Raw genomic sequence first — 18,154 nt, 5'->3', positions numbered from 1 at the left:
AAGCTGGCAGAATCTGCAAGCATCGAATCCACGCTGCTGAAGACCCAACTGCGCTGGGTGGGTCACATCTACAGAATGGAGGACCATCGCCTTCCCAAGATCATGTTATATGGCGAGCTCTCCACTGGCCACCGAGACAGAGGTGCACCAAAGAAGAGGTACGAGGACTGCTTAAAGAAATCTCTTGGTGCCTGCCACATTGACCACCGCCAGTGGGCTGATATCGCCTCCAACCGTGCATCTTGGCGCCTCACAGTTCGGCGGGCTGCAACCTCCTTTGAAGAAGACCGCAGAGCCCACCTCACTGACAAAAGACAAAGGAGGAAAAACCCAACACCCAACCCCAACCCACCAATTTTCCCTTGCAACCGCTGCAACCGTGCCTGCCTGTCCCGCATCGGACTTGTCAGTCACCAACGAGCCTGCAGCAGATGTGGACATACCCCTCCATAAATTTTCGTCCGCGAAGCCAAGCCAAAGAAGAAGAAGACTGCCAGTGAGGTGGCAAATGTACATTTTAAAAATTTTGGTTGTGCTATAGTGTTCTATAGTTCTAACTTTACTTATTGTTTGAGTGCCTTTGCTATTTCCGTACACTGGATCTGTGACAATGTCTGCTTGTACTTCAATGAATTCCACCAAGTCCTTAAAAGTAGCTGTAACATTGCATCTTTTCTGGTATTTAACAACTGAACTTCTCCATAGTTCTTTCATCCGATAGGGTAATTTATCTATAATGATTGACATATTAGTAGATATGTCAAGCTCTTGTAGATGGCTTGTAGATGTGACATTGCAACATCCTCTTAGAAAGAGGGCATAAGCTTGTAAACTTTTTTGTCATCCGGTCTTATTGACAACCATAAAAGAGCCTTCAGTACATAAGCTGTAGAAATTTTATGCTTGTTGACAAAATGCGTCTTTATTAAAAACTTAGCCTTTTGTTATCCTTCTTTCGAGGCCATATGATGGCAACTCGTTACCAAATTCATGTGGTTATCCACTCATGAACTGCTCCAAATAACATCGACAATCCTCCAAGCTTTGGCTCTTAATTTCAATACAGCGTTCAAAGTTTTTCATAAACGCTTGGAATTGAAATGGGTCACCATCAAATACTGAAATCTTTCTCTTGGGCAGAGAAGAGAGAGACTAACTACATTAATGATGCAGCCATTTTATCTTGTCATGCCTGGACGCAAGTTACTTTGTTCGCTCGGATTTCTGTTACCTGATGGTAGCAGCATGTATGAGATTTGGCACCACCGTGCCTTAATCTGACCAGTTTGGGACCATGCAAGTCTTATACCTCTTAACACTGACTTGTCTTTGCTATTAAATATTTCCTTTTTCTGTTGTCTTTTCTCAAAAGGTGACTCCAAAATGTTAAGCTTTAGTTAATTTACTTCGAGCACCAGTTACTTCAGCCTTCTAGTGCCCTCGACCTGGCCTGATAAACAGCAATTTTTTTGTCCAGTTTCAGTTGCTCCTTTTGCCTTCTGAGTTGCTTCCTTAGCTGGTCCTCTTTCCTCTTTAGCTGCTCCTCAGCTATCTGCCACTGCTTCTCCTGCTCTTCCTCTTTTTCTCTGAGGCAAATTTAACTTGAAGCATTTTCTTTTCTGCTTCAAGAGCTGCCATGTCTGCCTGAACCTTTACACGTGTAGCTGCAGTACTTGAAACATTGGGGCTTGTTCTGGAATTCCTCTTGCTTCTCCTGCTTCCTGTATTTGACACACGTCATCCTATATGTCAGATGTTGCTTTAATATCTGACTTTGTCTCCATTTTGGGTTGCTGGTCTTCCTCACCACCATCTTGTGTCACACCTTCAAACACTTCCAAATGTCTGATCTTAGATTCTGTAGATCATTTTTGCATTACTTCTGTGGGATTTGTACTCCCAACAGCCGTAACCTTCTGCTTTTCTATTGCCTCATTCAGTTTTGCTTGAAGAGTAGCTTTGTTTCCACTTGTATCTAATTACCACCTTTGTAATTCCTCTGAAATCTGTGACTTTCATCTTCTCAACACGTAGCTCCATAAGAGCAGTAGCTTCAGCAGCAGTTGACATTCCAATTCAATGAACTCATTCACTTAGACATCAAACATGCACAGTAACTCCAAAACCAAATCAGTCCTCAAATGGTAAGCAGCAGTTTCTCCAAACTGTGCTCTAACTTTCAATAAGCACACAGAAGGAATCCTTTCGTCAGGCTTACCACCTCTTCAATGGCCTTGGTGATGGATGCTGTTGACAATCGTGCCTCAAGCTTGAAATGCTCTAAACAGAGCTCAATTGATCCAATCCGAATTCCAAATCCAACTTCCAACTTTCTATTGTTTTAAATTCTGTCTTTTATTGACTAAAAATTGTAGCAACTATTTTCCTTTATGATCATTTGCTGGAATTAGAATTTTGTTGTCCATGACTCATTCAAACAAATCCATACTAAAGTTGAGTTGTGTTTTCTCACAGTTTATTAAACGATATCAGTTGCTATATATTGTTACAAGCCATTAAACTTTGTTAGATGGGGGGGCGTGGCAAGATGGTGTAGAGTCTAGACGTGCAACCTCGACATCTCTGGCCAGACTTTTAAATACCCGTTTTTTAACCCTTTGTTTCCAAGTATAAATTTTTTAAATTTTAGTTTAAAGTATTAAGGAATTATTATGGCCACTAATGATAAAAAGACTAAATCTCAAAGTCAAAAGAAAATACATTTTCGAAGTGCTGAAGATTTGGGGCCTAGACGACTTGAAGCAGCCCCAGGCTTAATTTCTTCATTGCCTAAATCCCAAGGATCGCCTGTGGAGGCTGTAAAGGAAATGCATCAGGCAGCATTACAATCTGAAAAAGTCATTTTTCTTCACGAATGGATGAGAAGACAACAAGATGCGGGGGGAGACCAGCGGCGACTCCCTGAAGAAGTTGGGATGCCGTCGCTGGGACTCCAGACCCACAGTAAATCTTTTAAAATGCCTTTTGTTGAATTGCAGCAGGAGCTGCAGTTACCTTGTTCTGCCACTATGTCAGAGAGAGCAGAGCTGAACTTTACTGAATCACAATTGAAGGCAGCTATTCAAGCTGTTATAAAACCTGGAATGGATTTGTTGACATCTCAAATGAATGAAATGGTTCAAATGAATGCTGGTATGAAGAATTAAAAAACATTCAGACTGCTTTTTTGGACTGTAAACAACGTGACTTCTAACACAGAAAAAGTATTAAAGGTGGAAAAATCAGTCATAGAATTAGGAGAACGTGAGAAGGAGCTAGAAAGAAAAATAGATTATTTGGAAAATCAAAGCAGAAGGAATAATGTGAAAATTGTTGGTTTGCAGGAAGGTATAGAAAGACAAGATCTTCTTCATTTTTTTAAAGACTGGATTCCGCAAATATTAGGGCAAGAATTTTTCTCTGGGGGATTGGCACTGGAAAGAGCCCATCGAGCTTTGAAAAGAACACCCTCAGCTGGTCAACCACCGAGACCGATAGTAATTCGATGTTTGAGTTATTTGGATAGAGAAGCAATACTTCGACTTGCAGTACAAAATGGGAGACAACGACAAACCCCATTATTGATTCAGAATAGCAGAGTCTTTTTTTATCCTGATCTGAGTCAAGAGGTCATTCAAAGTCGACGTCAATTCAATCCAGTTAAAGAAGTTTTGTGGCGTAAAGATTATAAGTCTACTTTTCGTTACCCTGCAGTGTTGAAGGTGTTTTATGGAGACTATCAATTTCGGTGTTTTGAAATGGATCGTGAAGCAATGATTTTTGCTGATTCATTGCCAGATATAAGAGGAAAAAGACGTAATCCACCATTATCTTCTGAAGAAAATTCTGGTTGTTCTGGAAACGGAAGAAATGGCAAAAATGGGAATGGAAAGAGTCTACCTCCTTCTGAAATGGGATCTTCGAGATTGGAATCTTCTGGATGAAAAGAAGAATTTTTTTAAATGTTATTTTTTCTTTTGTTATGAGATTTTGATGTTACTGACTGGTTGGGGAGGGAGAGATGTGCACTAAGTTCTTTACTAGTCATCAGCCACTGGTGGGTGACCCACACCCAATTTTTGTTTAGGGGATTACTACCTTTTGGTAGTTTTTTTTCTTTATTTTTTTTTAGTTTTTAATTTGTGATTTTTTTTAATTGGAGGGCCTATATACATTGATTTGAGTTTCTATATAAAGATATTATTGGTATTTAGTAATAATAGTAGATGTGTCAAAGTTGAGTATAATAATCAACTTATTTCTTTTTCAATACATAATTATCAAAGTTTATTGCATTGGAGATTTAAATGTGTGAAAAATTTGGGAGATTGTTTTAAAGAGGGTAAGTTTTTATCTTTTAATTAGATGAGGGAAGATTTTGGTATTGATATGAATTCTTTATTTCTTTATTATCAAATTCGATCTTTGGTAATATGTATGTTTGGTAGAGATATGATTTTACCTAAAATGACTAAATTTGAGACTTTTCTTATGAAAGTACCAGAGAAGGTGTATATTTTATTTGTGTATCAAATATTACAGGATGGTATGGATAAAAAGGGTTGGGATAAATCTGAAGTTAAATGGGAAGCGGATATTGGTTTTATTTTTTCTGAAGAGGATGGTTAGATATCTTTTATGATAGTGTAACTAGATTGATAAATGCACGTGATGCAATGATTAATTATGGGTCATGTATACATATACAATCTTTTTGGAAGAAAATTCAATCGTTTTTAGAATATCTGTATAAGATTAAAATAGTTTTAGATCCAACAGTATTTTTATTGGGTAGTTTGCAACTTTTGAAAGGTTTGTAAGTTTTGAAAGTTCCAGCTTGCTTTTGTATATTTAGCTTTATCCGTAACGAAAAAATGTATTGCTAGTACATGGAAAGATACAAATATGATTGATATAAGTAGATGGCATAATGAGATGAAATATTGTTTAATAATGGAAAAAATTATGTATGTTTCGCATGATAATTATAATTTTTTAATTAATATGTGGCTGTTATACTCAGAATATTTACATTTCAATTTATATTGATTAGATTTTAATATGTATATTTATTTTTTTTTTAATATTCTTTTTTACTTTTTTATGGCTCAGTTGGCTGAAGGGGGGGTACTTTTTTCTTTTTTTCTATATATATATAGAAAAAAATGTTCATCTTTAATTTCTGTATACGTCATATTTGTTTTGTGAACGAATAAATAAAGTTTATAAAAAAATCTTTGTTAGATGGTGATTAATAATTAATAAAAGTTGTTGGCACATTCTAGATTTCGACCATTCTGTAGAACAAAGAAAACTAACTAATCTGATTATCTCTCTCAAAGGCAAACTATAACCTTCAAAATGGCTGTTTGCCAGAAGATGGCATTAAATTTATTAAACAGTCACTTGAAAGCCACAAAATAGAATTTGCTTGCAAGAAATACATTTTAGCCCTGACACCCACTGTGACTATCTCCAAGCCTTATGGTCTTCAAGCTTGTCCAATCAGAACCCACTTTGAATGGGTTGCTTGATGGTGATGGGGACAGGTGCACACACACACACACACACACACACACACACACACACACACACACACACACACACACACACACACACACACACACTTTCTTTTTTGCTAGTTCCTTCAAGATTTCTTCAAGTCTTCCTTCAAAAATCTAAGAGCATGTATTAGGGTTAGGAAATTAATGTTTCAGCAGTCCTTTAGTGCTGGCTGTCTTAAAAATGTATTCCTGTTGATTTGGTCGGCTGCAGTAGAACTGTGCCAACCACTTGTCCAGTAAACTCTGACACAAAACATTCAATTTGGCTGTGAGCACCATCATATCTGGGGACTTGGGTCACCTTTCCCCCATTCTACCTTTTGAAAAGAGCGCCGCTTTTTACTTAAGGGTCGTAGATTATTGGAAACCTGCCTTTCTGCCTACCAAGTCTGCACTGACCATTAATCTCATTTTATTCTCCCAACTTTTGTTCTTTTCCCTCAAGAAACAACGCTCTTGAAAGGAGTTGACTCATTCAAAATGAAATTGGGATATTTCTTTAAAAATCAAAAAAATCTGCATATTACTGAAAATAAATGATGGAAATGCTCAGCAGTTCTGGTCGCATATGTGGGAAGAGATCCTTTGTCAGAACAATTGTTTACCTTTCTCTTGCTCCACCCTCTGCTATTTGCTGTATTCATCTATAACACTCTCATACCTATTTATCTTTTTTAAAACACTACTACAGTAGATCATTTTGAATTTTTGTCTGGTTTATCTTTGGGCAGTGGGTTTTCCATTTCTCTTTCCCCTTGCACAGCACTCAATTTGTTAAGCTGTATGAATCTATGACAGTGAGCTGGTGTCTCAGCACCCTCATGTCGGCTGAAACAGTTGCTCCAGCCATTGTACTCAATATGGACTGGCAGCATATAAACTTAAAGTAAAATTTTTTCAATGTTTGCTGATCTGTTCAGGCAAGGGTACACTGAAGAGCTCTATGGAGGAAGAAGTGTACGAGAAGGCCACACTGGTTACTATGCAGATTATTACAGTGGCCAATATCAGTATCGAGGTAAGAAAAGACCCCTGCTGAGTTTTGTGGAAATGTTTCTTTTGTTGTCCATAAGATAGTGAAGTAGAAATTTTTTAAAAAGATATTGGTGTGATTTAGGTGTGATTATGGTTAAACCTAGAGATCATAGTTTTTGTAGTCAACTGGATCGTGTCCCTGAGAAAGTTCCAGTCCTTTGAATTATTTGATGTCTACCTGAACAGAGCCTGAATTTTTAGTGTTTTTAAAGAATGGTATGTTAGCACCATCAATATTATTTCAGTGCCATTGTGAAATTGAAGGCAATTCAGGAGAAACTCATGATGGCACTACAAAAAAAAAAAATTTAAGGGAAGACTGATAAAGAGCAGAAAAGGCTCCACTGATAAATGAGGAAAGCTGGTGGGAGGCTTGAGAGGAGCACTACTGCTCAAAGGCCACTTCAGGCTAAATGGCCTGTCCCGTGGCTAATATACTATGTAATCCTGCACATTGTGCATATGATTGCTGGTACCTCTGGCTCAAGAAGGAATGTCACAATCTCACTGAGGTGAGAGAACTTGTTTTCCACAGTTTGCATTGAGAACTGTTCCCTTGTGAGCTCATCATGTTTCTGATGTTTCAAGTCTTTTGTCTTGATTTGTTAACAATTCCTTTCTCCTTAAGGGTTTGTACTAAAAATAATGGAGTTGTTTAAAGTGAAGTTTAGATTAAATTTGGGCATACAGCATGGAAAAAGTTGCCCACGGGTCCCTTTTAAATCTTTCCTCTCACCTTAAATCTATGCTCTGTATTTTTAGATTCCCTACCCCGAGGAAAAGACTACCACTGTTTACTTTATCAAAGCAAACTTCCATAAGGTCCCTCCTTGGCTTCCGCACAAAATACCCCATCCTCTCCAGCCTCTCTTAACTGCAGCCTGCTGGTCCAGATAACATTCCTATAATCTTTTTCAACTTAATTACACCTTTCCCACAATGGGTGTCCAGAGCTGTGCACAATACTCCAAATGTGGTCTCACCAGCATCTTGCAGTCCTTTGAATCTGTCCTGTCATTCATCACAATTGTGGCTCAGCTCTGTTTCTACACAATCCTCACATCCATTGATTCCTTCAATGCCTGGAAATGTATCAGTCTGAGGTACAGCACAGTAACAGACCCTTCCATCCCACAAGTCCATGCTGCTGAAATACCCCAATTATCCTGCAATCCCCATACGTTTTGAAGGGTAGAGGAATCCAGAGCACCTGGAGGAAACCCACACAGACACAGGGAAGTACAAAAAAAACCCTCACAGACTGCACCAGATTTGAACCCACTATAAAAGTGTTGTGCTAACCGCTACACTAACCATGCTATCCCTCATATCTAAGCCATTAGTTAAATGATAAAATTTAAACCAAAAAATGGTCATTGTTATTTGTGTAAAATGGCATTGTGCACATTGGCAGCCACATTTCCTCTGTAGCAGCAGTAACAATGCTACAAGAATCATTTTGAGATGTTTCAAGATAGTAATGTGTTCTAATTTCCATTTTCTCCTTTCCATTTTTCTTCAAAATGAACTTTGTACTATGTTTTCATAACTGTTTTGTTATTAGACCCAGCTCACTGGGAGAAGTATGACCTGGCTTCCTATAATCCTTGGTACAGAGACTATAGAGATTATGACCGCCCATACTGGTATTATGGACCCTATCAAGCACGTGATTCTTATTACCGGGAGCCCTACGGAGACAGGTGAGTTTGAGATTTCTATCACTAACCGTGTTTCTGCCCTGCTACTCTGGAGAGAGATGAACAGTTAACGTTTTGGTTACCTCCAGCTTCTCATCATTTTTAAAATATTGCAGCATCTGTGATTTCTTGTCTTCGATTTCTAGTCCAGACCTAACTTCGTATGCCATCAATCAGAAATCATGTTTGTGCACTTCACATCATTGTCACTTGTATAGTGGAGTGATGGCAGTGGTTTCTGTAAGGACCAACTTCCTTTAAGTAGAACATGAATGTATGCACACTTGTTTAATAGGAGAAATGGATATGAGGAACTCTGGAAATATGACCCTCGATATGACAGCAGTTTTGATGAAAGTAATCGACGAGACGCATACACTGATGAATTTGATCGGCGCAGTACACACAGTGAACATTCTGCTCACAGTGTGCTGAGCTCTCACAGTGTGAGGAGTCGGCGCAGCAGCTTCAGCTCCCAATCTCAGCAGGTGAGTTGAGTGGTTCAAGCGAGTAGTATGGGGCAAGACAATCTGCTGGGGGAACTGAAGACGATTACTCAATGACACAAGGACAGCTCCCCCTCTGCCATCAGATTTTTGTATGGATAATGAACCACATCCCTACCTAACTTGATTTTATTTTCTTGGATGATTTATTTAAAAAAAAAATTATAGCGATGTTTGCACTGTATTGGTGCTGCAGAACGATACACTTGGTGATGAGTTTGTGACAATAAATTCTGAGGCTGAGGCTGAGAAGCGTCAGTAGGAGAATAAAGAATTGTCAGGCCCTGATGAAGGGTTTTAGCTCGCAACGTTGACCATTCACTTCCACGAATGTGGTTTGCCTGCTGAGTTCCTCCGACAGATTGCTGCAGTGTCATGTGGGGCTTCTGCTCCAACAAAACATGGATAAATGTCCCCCATTACAAATCTCTGAGAAAGTGATAGACCAAATACTGCTAATCATATTTGGTTAAGGTTTGAGATAAATGTTGCTTTTGTTTTTTCTGCAGTTTTATTTTTCCCCCCCTCCTCTTCCCCCCCCCCCCCAACTTCCCGATAGTGACAGAGCTATATGCAGGCTGTGTTTTTTTTCCCTCATGAATATGCATTAATTGAACTGAAAATCATTTAAACTAAAATTTTTGCATTTGATTCAGATCATTTATATCAGTGATAATTTCTGCATTCACAGATATGCTGTAATCATGCCTCTGTGCCAATGATTGCACTATTTTGTCCTGTACCAGGACAATAGAGTTGCAGCATGTGTTTGATCGGATTATTTTCATTACGAATCTGGGCAGAAGACTTTATTGTGGATTTGTATGAAAATATTGCATTACTGTAAAATGGATCATTTATCCTCACTCCCTAACCAGATTATTTTCTGCAGAGCCAGGTTTACAGGAGTCAAAAGGACTTGACTGTCCCTTATGAACAGCCAAGTCATTCAACCATCTCTGCTGATTACACATATGGGCAATACTCCGAAAACACTGCACCGCCCAATTACGTAGATTATCAGTATGGATATCCAGCGGAAACAGGATGGCAGCCTGTGGAAAGAGGTACATTCATCCACGCATTTACCAAATCTATATGCTGTCATCTTAAAATTTAGCTTGGAAGGCGGTAGTGTTGTACAGTAAAATCACTGTTATCTGGAATTCAAGCAACAGGCAAAAATAATGGTAGAAAATAAATAGGTAAACAATGCAAAAGTTAAAATTGCCACCTCTGGTGGTTAGTTCGACAATCCACGCAACACTCGAGAAGTTTCTGGTTGTTTGAGATTATCTGGTATCTATCAATCCCCATAAGTGCTGGATACTTTTTTTTTCCTGTATCTAGAACAAAAATCTTTGGGTAAAGGATGGAATGAAATTGAGAGGTGGAGAGTGTTTCTTGTGGGGAAAAAAAAATAGAAAACCTGGGAATGTTGTTGGGTTGATGGAATTTGGGAGTGAATTGTGGGGTAGTATATAATCAAGGTATAAGGAGTGATTAATGGGAATACGTGCCGATAAGCCAATGTTTGTCTAAACTAATAATTTTCATTAAAACTTTTTTTTCCTCACCAGCTCCACCAAGACCTGTGACCCCGGAGAAATTTACAGTTCCTCATCTTTGTGTCCGGTTTAGTCCTGGAGGACAGTTGCTTAAAGTGTTGAGCAACCTCCCTTCAGAAGGACAGCCTGCTTTGGTTGAAATACATAGCCTGGAGGTACTGTGAAAAGTATGGATTGTACTCAGGAAGGTTCCTCTTACAATGTTCATAATTTTTGATTTGGCCTATTACTACTACTCCAACCTCTATCCAAGTCAGCCAGCTATTTGGCCCGAAATATAAATGGCACACCATTGTGCTAACTGACAAGCAAAGAAATGTTGGTATTGAAAATCAGAACTCGAAACAGAAAATGCTGGAGATGTTTAGCAAATCATGGAGCATCTGAGAAGAGAGGAAAATGAATGCTTATTCATCATAGCTGCTTTGTCTGGAGTATTCCCTCTCAGGGAGCACCCACAATGCATCTCATCTCCCTTTCTCATCATCCCTGCAACTTCAAAAAAGAAGCTTGTTTTTATTTCAGTTCCGATGAAGGATTGTTGACCTGAAATATTAAACTTGCTCCTCACAGGCAGTTTGCTTTGAGTATCTTCAACAATGAGTTATTAATGACAATGCTGGGATTGCACATGGAAGCTAAAAGTACAGATGTAAAGGCACTGGTTTCTGCCATTGAATTTTCATCTGTTTCATAAATAGTAGATTTGATCAGTGTGCAGTTGATGAACAGGTGGGCTGTAGAGGGCAGTGAGGAAGGACATGCCCTACCTGTGCCTCGTCTCTCCATGTTATGGTTTTGACGCAATATAATAAAGATTTGGGGAAATAATTGGTCATCCATCACCTATTGCGGAGGTAGGATGCTAATGTGATTATTCTAAATGTTTTGTATTGTATGTGGAATTTTGAGATCTCGGGAGACAAGCTTTCCACCAACATTTACTATAAACCCTCCAACTCCCACAACTACCTGGACTACACTTCCTCACACTCTGTCCTCTGCAAGGATTCCATCCCTGCTCTTAATTTCTCTGCCTCTGCCACATCTGTTCCCAAGATGAGGTCTTCCAGTCCAGATCCTCCAAAATGTCTGCCTTCTTCCACAAACATGGCTTCCCCTCCAATATCAACTCAGCTCTCATCCACATCTCATCCATTTCCTGCTCATCTGGTCTGGTCCCCTCTGGCCCCAACCAACATAGAGTCTCCTTCACCTACCACCCCACCAGCCACAGCATCCAACACATCATCTGCTGGAATTTCCGGCATTTACTACAGGATCCCCACCAGACACATTTTTCCTTCTCCCCTCTTGGCCTTCTGCAAAGACTGCTTCCTCTCCGATTCCCTCATGCACATCTCCCCCCCCCCCCCCCCCCACCCATCGCCCTCACGGCATCTTCCCCTGTGGCTGCAGGAGGTGCAACGCTTGTGCCCACACCTCCTCTCTCACCATGGTCCAGGGCCCCAAACAGGCCTTTTAAGTGAAGCAACACTTCACTTGTACATCCAGAGGACTTATTTACTGCATCCAGTGCTCCCTTTGTGGCCTTCTGTACATCGGAGAGACTGGTCGCAGATTGGGAGATCACTTCACTGAGCACCTCTGCAACCATAACATCAGTGACCCCGCCCCAGTAGCCAACCATTTCAATTCCAAGTCACACTACTAGACTCACAAATCTGTTCATGGCCTTATGTACTGACCCACCCTGACCACCTGCAGATTGGAGGAACAAACACCTTATTTTCCATCTGGGTGCTCTCCAGCCAGATGGCACAAACATTGACTTTTCTGCTTTCTACTAAACCTGCTCGCTTTTTCTTTCCCCTCCCCCTTTCTTGTCTTTCCATTTCTCCCCCTCCCTTCTCCATTACCCACTCAGCCAACCCTCCTCCCCCTCATTGCTGCTGTCCTCTCCCTCCTTTCTCCACCTATCATCTGCCTTTCCCACCCCCCACTCTTTTGTTTGGATACCTGCTGCCATTTTCTCATATCTTGATGAAGGGTTCAAGTCTGAAATGTCAGTTATGTATTTTTTTTTTACCTTTGTTGTATAAAGGACACTGTTTGACCTGCTGAGCTTCTCCAGCATTTTGTATTTTTACTTTGAGATCAAAGCTCCTGGCTGTTTTTTTTACTGAAAGTGAAGATTTAAATCTCAGTAGGAAGTGGTTAACAATTGGAAGCAAATCCTGGAAATTCTCAGCATGGTAAAGAGATTGTTTTATTTCCAAACCAAACATTTAATGTTAATCTCTGAATCTGAAGGAAAAGGAGCAGTTTTCCATGGACGTTGAAAAGTACGTTCCTGTAGAAGGAGGTCCCTCTGGCCAGACCATCCTGTCCTGACTTAACTGAAGAGGATTATTGGGAGGAAATCCAAAATCTTCATGATCCTGGAAGATCAAATTATAATTCCATATTATTAAAAAATTTGAATCTTGAATGTTGTTGACTTTTGTTGTCTTGCTTCCAGATGGTCCTACAGCACATGCCTGAACAAGAAGAATTGAAAAACTTCCCAGGACCATTAGCAAAGTAAGTCCCTTAACTCCACAACTCTAATGAGATTCTTGTGTGCACTTGTTCTAATAGGGCCAATAATTTGTGAAAATAGAATGTAGTTTAAAACATAGTTTTTAATAATTTGTTCAATGGGTGTGGGTTCACGGGCTGAGCCTGCATTTAATTGTCCATTCCTATTTATCCTTGAAAGTGGTGGTGAGCTGCAACCTTAAACCTCTGCAGTCCTTGTGGTGGGTAATGACACAATGCTGTCCTGGAGGAAGTTGCAGGATTTTGACCTAGGAGCAATGAAGGAATTATATCTGAAACCATATGCAGGCCAACCCTGGGTTACAAACATTCGACTAATTCCCCTCCCCCCGAATATATGCTCCACTATAATAATGAAATTGAAGTGTTTTTCAAACTTGCGATATTAGTTTTTTTTCTCCATTTTTGGTCATTCTCATCAGTCTTGTGTGCTTTTCATGCCTTTCATTGCAATGCTATGGAGGTGTGGTTAAATTATAAAATGTTTTTTCTGTTATTTCTGACATTGGAGCAAATAGACTTGTGTATGTCAGTAAGAATGGAACCCATTTGTACCTGAAGATGACCTGATCTGGTAAAAGTGCTCAAGGAGATGTTAGTTTGTCATTAAAATCTCACCAAGTTCTCTGATGTCTTTATGGGTATGAAGCCTGCTTTCTTACTAACGTTATGCCGATGTAATTTCACATTAATGTAGTCAGCTATTCAAAATAATGTGGCCCTTCAAGTAACTCTTCAGACCTATAAGCTTCCAGTCTGTTTGTCTCCAATAAGCAGATCTTAATGGATGCAACCTCAGAACTAAAGTATTTTGAGATATGGAAGAGATACAATATAAATACAGATCCTTTATCTGGACATCTAAAATCCGGAAAGCTCTAAAATCCAGAAAGCTTAAAAATCCGGCAAGTGGGGAGAGAGGCGGCAGCGTGAGTCGGAAAGGGGTGGGGGGAGACTGCAGGGCGACTGGAAGGGCGTCGGGGTGGATATGGCAGCACAATTCGGGTGGGCTTAAATCTGGCTTTCCGAAATCCAGAAAAATCTGAAATTCGGAATACAAGGTTCCGGATAAAGGATCGTGTAGCTGTATAAGACTTTGTTGTCATACTTAAGTTGACGAATGCAATTTATTTATTTTTTAAAAAACTATCTATGCAAGAATAACTTCCTCTAGTTTGTACGATTAATTCATATGACATTGATTCACCTTTGCAATTCGTAACTGAGGAATAACTTGATCCTCAGTCTTTTCCTCTTTTTCCCTTTCCTAAAAATTCTACCACTCGTAGTCTAAAAGTCACTATTGCTCCTGCCCTATCCCAAATTGTCATTTCAACCTTCCCACCTAATAATTTAAACCTCTTTGGGGTAAGGTGCTTTTTAAATTTGCTTCTTAATGGACTAAGCTTACTGTTGATCTTTTGCCATTTGTTATGAATACCTCATCAGGGCGGGTATTTCTGAAAATTTCTCTTAATTTGATATGTTAAAGATTAATATCAATATGGTAAACTTTTCATGTCCCGTTTACAATGCTGATAACGATAATGCTGAGATACTTGTGACTGGAAATGATGTTCTGAAGATGGGATTAAGTTCAGATGATGTCATGCTCCTGCCCTATATTTTTCTCAAATAACCTTTCACCTTTTTAATACCTTGAATGCAGCCAGAACTGTGGCTGTAGCTAAATAACAATATGTGTATTATTCTTAATGATTTTATACTTGATACACTGGATTTGGAGATGTACATGCCTCCCTTCTAATTCCCATCTCTAATTTGCTATTGCCTTCAACTTAAGTGCTGTCGGCAGAGACTTTTTTTTTAAACACAACTTTGTACCTTCATCCCATAGATTATGAAAAGATGGACCCCAATACAAATCTCTGGAGAACATATCAGGCCACATCCAAATAAAAATCTGTTTGCTTTATCCACTGTAGATTTGCTTCCACCTTCAATCTACATCTCAATGTTTGCTATATGTTTGTTTACTCCCTGTACTGTAATTGGTTTAGAACATGGATCATTACACCACAGAACAGGCCCTTCAGCCCATGATGTTGTGCTGACCCATATTTACCAACCAAAAAAAAACCCTCCCTATGTTGTAACCCTTTATTTTTCTTTCAGCCATGTCCCTAAGACACTTTTAAATGCCCCGATAGTTCCAATGTCCACCTCTACCCCTGGCAATGCATTCCAGTCACCTACAACTATGTGGGGGTGGGTGTACCCCTAATATCTTCCCTAAACTTTTGTCCTTTCACTCTGTATAGATATCCTCTGGTGTTTGCCACTTCTGCCCTGGGGAAAAAGGTGCTGACTGTTTACCTTATCGATGCCTCTCAATATTATAGACCTCTATTAAGTCACCTCTCATCCTTCTTTGCTCTAAAGAGAGAAACCCTAGCTTTGCTAACCTTGCCTCATAAGACTTATTTTCCAATCCAGGCAATATCCTGATAAATCTCCTCTGCACCCTCTCCAGAGTTTCCACATCTTTCCTGTGAGGAGGGGAATACCGTATTCTCAGTGATCTCACCAGAGATTTATAGAGCTGCAGCATTATCTCCCAACTCCATCCCCCAACTACGATATCCAGCATATCATAGACCTTCTTGTCTGTTGTATCAACTTGTGTGGTGTCCTTGAGAGACCTATGGACTTGGACCTCACCCTCCCACCCCACCCCCCCAATACTTCCACAATGAAGTATCCTACCATTAACCATGTACTCTGGCTTGTAGTTGATGCTTTGTTGATATTTACCAAAATTCCACCAAAATTATCTTCATCTGGGCTGATCCCAGCAGATTGGAACATGGCAAGTGTCTTCCCACTATTCAAAAAGGATGTAGGCAAAAGGCTGGGAAGTATAGGCCAGTTAGATTAACATCTGTTGTTGGGAGAATGCTTGAAGTTACCATTAAAGAAGAAATAGCAAGACATCTGGAGTGAAGTGGATCCATTCGGCAGATTCAGCATGGATTCAGTATATTCAGTTTGATAAACTTACTGGAGTTTTTTGAGGATATAACAAGTGCACTAGATAGAGGGGAGCAGATCGTTAGTGTTTATCTGGATTTCCAGAAGGCGTTCAATAAGGTGCCGCATAAAAGACGTAAAAGTACATAAAGGATGCATAGAGTTGGGGATGATGTATTAGCATGGATAGAGGAATGGTGATACAAGAGAGTTGGGATACAGAGGTGTTTTACTGGTTGGCAATCTGTGGTGAGCAGGGTGCCGCAGGGATTGGTGCTGGGCCCACAACTGTTCAATGTACATACATTAACAATCTGGAAGGGGGATGGAATGTCATCTGCCTCTGTTTGTTGATGACACTAAATTGAGTGGAAAAGCAAATTGTACAGAGTATACAGGAAATCTGCAGAGAGATGTAGATTGGTTAAGTGAGTGAGCAATGGTCTGACAGATAGAGTACATTTTGGAAGGAAAATCAGATTATTATTTAAATGGCATGCTGCTGTGGAGAAAGATGGGAGTGCTTGTATATAAATCGCAAAAGGTTGGTTGCAGGTGCAGCAGGTTATCAAGAAGGTAAATGGAATGTTGGCTTACATTGCTGGAGGGATTGAATTTAGGAGCAGGGAGGTTATGCTGTGCAAGGTGCTGGTGAGGTCACATCTGGAATACTGCCTATGGAAGAATGGAAGAATGTACTGGCTTTGGAGGTGGTGCAGAGCAGGTTCACTCAGTGGATTCCGGAGATGAGGGGGTTAGCCTCTGAGGAGAGATTAAGTCATCTGGGACTGTGCTCACTGGAGTTTAGAAGAATGACAGGGGATCTTGTAGAAATGTCTAAAGTTACGAAAGGCATAGATAAGATAGAGGTAGGTCAGTTGTTTGCATTGGTGGGGGAGTCTAGAACTTGGGAACATACTCAATTGGGCATGTGAGGCATGACCTTCCCCTCAAAGCCATGCTGACTATCCCAAAGAAGACTACTCTAAATGTTCGTAAATCCTGTCCAATAGTTTGCCCACCACTGGTGCAAGACATGATGGTCTATAATTCCCTGGATTCTCCCTATTTAAAAAAAAACAAGGGGCCCACATTTGCCATTCTCCAGTCCTCCAGCACCTCCCCTATGGTCAAGGAGAATGCAAAGATCCAGCAATCTCTTCTCTCCCTTCCCAGAGCAACAATGTCTCGTCCACTCCCGGGGTCATAAATTCTAATGTTTTTAAGATCCATCCAGCACTTCCTCTTTCTTAATTTCAACATAGTTCAGCACATGAGCTCACCTTGACCAAGCCCTTTTCTCTGATGAATTCTGAAGCAAAGTATTCATTTAGGACCTCTCCAACCTCCTCTGCCTTCATCCTTTCTCCTTAAATGACCCTATCATCATTTTCGTCCTCCTTCTGTTCTTCACATAGCAGAGATCACCATAAGGTTTTCCTTATTCCCACTTGCCAAGGCCTTCTCATTCCCCTTTGTGCTCTCCTAAGTCCTTTCTTAAGTTCCTTCTTGGCTACCATATAATTCTCATGAACTCTTCCTGTTTTTTGCTTCCTTCTGTGATGTGTGTCATTTGAGGTTCCAATGTGATTTTTTTTAAGGGAAGAGACACATAAAATTGATGTTATCAACTTTGCTCAAAATGAAGCCACGGAAAGCTTAAGAAATGATGAGCTTCTGGATAAGGAGTCTGCCAACTTGTTGTGGGAGTTGATTGTCCTGCTTTGCAGGCAAAATGGGGTGAGTTTCTATATTTATTAACTTTCCAGAATTGCTGCCACTCTTCCGAAAGTGCTCCATTTTTTGTATTTGTGCTTTTATGCTTATTAAACGATGAGCTTGGTATTAATATTTTATATTAGAAAGCTACTGTTATATCATCCTCCTAATTGATGGGGCTAAAAATTGTATCTCTTTCTTCAGTTAATGCACCATGCATGAATGAATAGCCCCTTTTCCACTGGCACCTTGTCCCAGGAATTAACTGGGGCAGGGTTCTATAAAAAAAGAACATTTTCTGAACACAGGTGTCATATGATGTAATTTCATGCCGGGGATGAATCCCCTCTACCCCATCTTATATCCCCAGCATTTGCTGACACCAGTGTGCTGATAAAGCCAGTGGAAAAGGGACAGCAGAAAGTCACCCATTTTCCAGTTGAAGGTAGAACAATCCGATTCCCAGGGATGAGTGTGTTCAGTGGAAAAGCAATTAGTGTCCCAATTCA

General features: G+C 40.0%; 1 protein-coding gene across 6 annotated transcripts in view; it reads left to right on the top strand.

The window, feature by feature from the left end:
- The window catches only part of sec16a (SEC16 homolog A, endoplasmic reticulum export factor), a 142,415-nt gene that overhangs the window by 56,634 nt on the left and 67,627 nt on the right, over positions 1 to 18,154 (top strand). For all 6 annotated transcript variants that reach the window (XM_069889803.1, XM_069889772.1, XM_069889783.1 and 3 more), the window contains 7 exons: positions 6,485 to 6,582; positions 8,164 to 8,302; positions 8,595 to 8,787; positions 9,698 to 9,872; positions 10,386 to 10,528; positions 12,856 to 12,917; positions 17,528 to 17,666. In XM_069889803.1, coding sequence (XP_069745904.1) covers positions 6,485 to 6,582; positions 8,164 to 8,302; positions 8,595 to 8,787; positions 9,698 to 9,872; positions 10,386 to 10,528; positions 12,856 to 12,917; positions 17,528 to 17,666 — 949 coding nt within the window. The remainder of the gene's footprint in view (positions 1 to 6,484; positions 6,583 to 8,163; positions 8,303 to 8,594; positions 8,788 to 9,697; positions 9,873 to 10,385; positions 10,529 to 12,855; positions 12,918 to 17,527; positions 17,667 to 18,154) is intronic.

The sequence above is a fragment of the Narcine bancroftii genome, chromosome 1 (assembly GCF_036971445.1).
Source record: "Narcine bancroftii isolate sNarBan1 chromosome 1, sNarBan1.hap1, whole genome shotgun sequence".
NCBI classification, from domain to species: domain Eukaryota; kingdom Metazoa; phylum Chordata; class Chondrichthyes; order Torpediniformes; family Narcinidae; genus Narcine; species Narcine bancroftii.
The sequence above is the reverse complement of the archived record's forward strand: the minus strand, read 5'-3'. Positions and strand labels throughout refer to the sequence as shown.